This window comes from Lactuca saligna, chromosome 6, assembly GCF_052625555.1.
Source record: "Lactuca saligna cultivar CGN05327 chromosome 6, ASM5262555v1, whole genome shotgun sequence".
Classification (NCBI taxonomy): Eukaryota; Viridiplantae; Streptophyta; class Magnoliopsida; order Asterales; family Asteraceae; genus Lactuca; species Lactuca saligna.
In genome coordinates, this window is record NC_136422.1 from 17,095,199 (window position 1) to 17,100,549 (window position 5,351).

General features: G+C 29.8%; 1 protein-coding gene across 1 annotated transcript; it reads left to right on the plus strand.

The window, feature by feature from the left end:
* Window positions 1-2,395: 2,395 nt before the first annotated feature.
* On the plus strand, window positions 2,396-3,561 carry LOC145001516 (ethylene-responsive transcription factor FZP-like). Its single transcript, XM_078960889.1, has one exon. It carries the CDS (start codon window positions 2,509-2,511, stop codon window positions 3,454-3,456), a length of 948 nt encoding a protein of 315 aa, XP_078817015.1. The 5' UTR covers window positions 2,396-2,508; the 3' UTR covers window positions 3,457-3,561.
* Window positions 3,562-5,351: the final 1,790 nt, after the last annotated feature.

Consider the following 5,351-nt stretch of genomic DNA (forward strand, 5'->3'; position numbering starts at 1 on the left):
ACCTTTTCCTCAATTTTTGAGTGATGTACCACATGTATAGTCTATGCTTGGATTCAAGAAAAACAAAACTAACAACCTTCTTCATTGATTAATCCTAATTTGTTACATTCATCATGGGTTGATTGACAAATGCTTTACGAAACTCATCGAGCAACCACACATATGCATTTGTTGTATCATGAGCTAGTAAACCATCAATAAAAGTAACTTAATGCTTGTTGTGGTCAACTCTATTAAAAAGAACTAATACCATAGAATACATGAAAACAATTTTTAAAAATTCACATGAAAATTATAGTTTTACAAATATAATAACCGAACAATATTACTGATAATAAGGAATAGAAATTACTTGTTTGTTTGATAAATAGCATCAAAAGATAGTACATCACCAAATTCTTTATAGTTGGATTTCAAAGTATCATCAACCTAAAAAAAGTCTAGTAAGATGACCATCAACATCTGTTTGGACCTCAAATGAACTTTTTGAGAAATACAATTTTCTATTTTTCATTATGTCTACAATCATTTGGGAATCTTTGACACCAACTTTAAAATTTAAATCTCTATGAAATTTTTTGTAGTCGACTATAATCTCTCCCCTAGAATCAAAGCCACCCTCATACTACTCAACAAGTTATAAGCTTTTGAAGTACTAATGTTACAAGTACCAACCTTATGTATATTGGATTCATCAAGAAAATCGAATTTTCTATTAATTCTTAATAAGTGCAACTGATCTTGAGCAACAAGTTCATGGTTGTGATCTTCAACAAACACATAAATCTAGAACATTAAAGAACATACATTCTTGAACTTTGAAACAACAGGGCATCCTTTCTTCTTAGAAGAAGTTTTCATTTTTTTAACATCTCAAAATTTTTCATTAATATTTTCATTCTTGAACGACTCTGTGAAACCAGAGCCACTACACGTAGAATATCTAAGACGGACTATGCGATCATTATATTTTTTTTGACGTGACAAATTCACATCAAAACCATATTCTTGACAATAAGTCTTATAAAAGTCAATGACAATCTCTAAAGAATCAAACAACAATCCAATAAAAAGCTTTTTATGTATCAACTTATTGTAACGAACAAGCTTAAATGACTTAATATTGTAGAGTTCAAAATCAAAACTATCATGAGAATTACTTTTACTTGAACCATCAATATTCATACTGAAGATGAGTGATCATTAACTACAAAAGCAAAACATTATACAGAAAATATGAAATTATAATAAGAAAAAAAAAACTTACAAAATTCTTTATTAACATTAAAGCACAAATAAACAAGATAATAATTAAACTTTAAAATATATGCACAATATAAGATAAGATTCTCAAATCAATAAAAATTTAGAAATAATTTGAATTTATTTAAATATAATAATCTAGTTGATTATTCAAACGTTGAAGATTCATTATATACAAAGAAATGTCGCAGATAAAAGATTACAAGAAAAAACGAAGAAAAAATAGTAAAATATCAAATGTATATTCAACACACAACATAAAATTAACAAATTAACGACAAAATCATAACTATTTGAAAATTTTAAACGGTAAACTCATAACATTTGACAATCAAATAACTCCAATAAAAATAAAAATAAGAGACTGAGATACCTTTTTTAGAGTAGCTGTTATTTTGTATAATCAAATCATGTGTAGATTTTAATTGGTAAACTTCAAATTTGAAAAAGTGTTTATTATATAATCGATGTTATATATGAATTTATAAAATATTTGATTCTTTATAAGGTATATAAATGAACCCTCTACAAATTTCGATAGACGAATAAGCTGGAGATGATAATCTTGGTAAACTTATATTGCAGACTCATTTAAAGTAGGAATTTGATATTTATTTTGAAACTTATAAGTTAGTAAGTTTAAAGTTATTTCTAGTCATATTCATTAAAAATTGATAGTAACTAAAAAACAAATAGATTTATATCAAAATATGGTATATATTATTTAACAAACATTTACATTTTTTTTAAAGAGAACTATATATTAATAATATTTATGAATTTTAACACTATTTTTATAATGCTTTTTATAGTTATTTATTTATTGAGTATATTGATAAAACTAGATTTGTAAGACTGATTACCCATGAATGGAATAATTATGAGTGGATCAATACATTGAACTTTATCCTCTCTGATTAAACCACGTTGAGAATAATTGAATATGCAAAATCTCTCTCTCTCTCTCTCTCTCTCTCTCTCTCTCTCTCTCTCTCTCTCTCTCTCTCTCTCTCTCTCTCTCTCTCTCTCTATAAGTACACACATCTTTGAAGCAAATCTCATTCAAACTTCACTTGCTATCCACTTCCTCTCTCTCTCTCTCTCTCTCTCTCTCTCTCTCTCTCTCTCTCTCTCTCTCTCTCTCTCTCTCTCTCTCTCTCTCTCTCTCTCTCTCTCTCTCTCTCCTTGTATTTCTATTATATAAATAGATATATCCTTGTATTTCTCTTTCACTCTGGTACAAGAATGTCTACCCCAAAATCTTCTACTAAGATCCAATCCCTTGAAGCCAACCCTCATATTGACGTGGGTTTTACGATACTGCAAAGGAACACATCTATTCCTCAGCCAACAGAAAGAAGAGGCCGAAAAAAGGAGGCGGAGCCAGGGCGGTTCCTTGGTGTCAGGAGGCGGCCATGGGGTAGATACGCAGCGGAAATAAGAGACCCCACAACCAAAGAAAGACATTGGCTTGGAACATTTGATACTGCCCAAGAAGCTGCCCTTGCATATGATAGGGCTGCCCTATCCATGAAGGGTACCCAAGCAAGGACCAATTTCATCTACGCTACTGATCACGCTAACACCAATTTTCACTCTTTAATATCTCCTCTTGATGTTCAAACCTTATTCCAGCCTGCACAACTCTTTAATGAACCACCTTCCCACCATGCTACGACCGCTAAACAACCAATCAACCCTACTAATTTCCCCCAGAATCCAAACCAATCAGGCCTTGATAAATGCTACCAATCCTCCATTGATGACCACCATAACTTTTTGATTAGTGAAGGTGACAACTCTGGTTACCTCGGCTCCATTGTACCTGATGATTACTTAAACCCCAGAAAAAATAACGGCAATAACGTAAATATAAGTCAAGATGATCCGACAAGTCAGGGATCATACTGGGATCAAAGCAGCCGACTTTTTCCTTCTAATGATCAGCATGAGTATGGAGATATCTGGGGTGGTAGTAACGATAGTTCATGGGAGACGTTGAACGGATACGAGCTTTCAGCAATGGTCAACTATCCAGATACATCATCCATGTGCGAGGAAGAAGGTCAGATGGTAGGTTTGTACGATTCAAACATGAGTTATGAACTAATGGCTGGTGCTAGTAGCAACGTGACCAATAGTTCAACGAGTACTAGCTGTTCCTATAGTGACATAATTGGCATTGGGTTTTAAGTTTTGTGTGTTGAGTTTTGTTTCTCGAGTAAGTTTGTTTCAATACATGTTTAAGTCTACCTTGATTTAACCGAATATATATAAATCTAAACATTGAGTACTGAATTATAACGACTACTTCTAAGATATTTAAGGTGTTAACCCTAGCTATTCAAGTGTTTACCTACACATAAGTATTTTTATATGTGCACGTAAATGAAAATGATAAATTTTAGTGACTATCAACACTTACGTTATGTAAATAATACTTTTTTACCGACATTTTATTTTGGTGTGAAAATTTTACTGTCATCCCTAACAAGTTTTGTACCCACACATGTAGCAAAATTTATTAATACAAACTTAGAAATTGAATATATATGTTGACAATTTGTTAACTTTCACCCGACAAATATTATTTTACTATTTTTATCAAAATGACGTGGAAATTTTATTGCCGATACATATTGGAATATTAAATATATGTTTGGAAAATTCATTAAAATTATAACCGATATATAAAATTTTCATTTTTTTTTTATTAATATTTACACGTTAATGTGTAGTTACGTAAGATAACCAAATTTTGATCAAATTTTATTTTGACGAGTGTAGTTTAGTATCACATATATATTAATTAAAAGTATAATATATATGCATAAGCATTATATATCACCCACACATATTAATCAATATTTTATTTAGGTGAAAATTATTCAACTTTATAACAATAAAGAAAATGACGTAGAAAATAGAAACATGTCTAGATAATTATAACAAAAACTAATAAATTAATGAAAGTTAAAATCAAGGATCCTTTAGCTTTATAGTTCTTTTTTAAAATAGTTTTTATGAAACTTTTTTATGTGAGATGCTCTCTAATGAATAACTCTTATACACAAAAGCCCCTAATGAAAAAACCTTACACACAAAAGGCCTATATCACTAACTTTGTTAACAAATTATATTTATTTTTGTTAAATAACAACTTATATATATATATATATATATATATATATATATATATATATATATATATATATATATATATATATATATATATATATATATATATATATATATATTGTGTGAACTCATTAAAGGAATTAATTTTTCCAAGAAATTATCTCTTCTTCTAGGCTAAGGTTGAACTCGCTGGATTAGATCTATACTTACACTAAAAAATTGATTCGATTTGATAGGATCCAACACACCCACTCTTACATATCATAATCAACTCCTTTTTTTTCTCGAAAAATGTTTCAAATCTTTTCCATAAAATGCCTATGAGATTTCCCGAAGTCCTACTGATCTCCTCTTGAAACCACATCACAATCAAATGAAAACACACTATATAGTCGAAGAAAACCAAATAGGGGTAGGGTCTGCATCATCAAAGCTACACAACTTTACCGGAAAATAGCTCTTCTCTCTCTATACTTTCGTGTTGTTAACAGCGTGTCGCAACACCTAACACATAAATAATATAAATAAAATTACTTCTTTAATACACTAAGGGGTTGTACAAAAAAGCAATGTCGAATCCACAAGGAAACGTCCTAAGGTCTATGTCTCTCTTGCGTAAGGGACTCACTAAATTAATAGAAATTAAAATGGAGGAATTTATTGACTGATTAAAACTAATTTTGACAGAAATTTATAAAAGAAAGAAGGCGCAATTTAAACACTGAAATAAAATTCAGAATATAAAAGCAATTTCAGTTTCGCAGTGACTTTCCTAATCATGCAAATAACCTTCAACACAGTACTTAAATTGTGTACTATTTAGACTGGTACTGAAAATCACTAATAAGCTCTAATAATTTTCTTTTATTATAATGTTAAACCAAAACAAGCTTTTTGAATTAAACTGTAACACCAAAATTTTCAAATAATTTTTCACATTAAAAAAAAAA

Coding starts and splice junctions, on each gene's coding strand:
- LOC145001516 (XM_078960889.1), top strand. CDS start 2,509: ATGTCTACCCCAAAATCTTCTACTAAGATCCAATCCCTTGAAGCCAAC.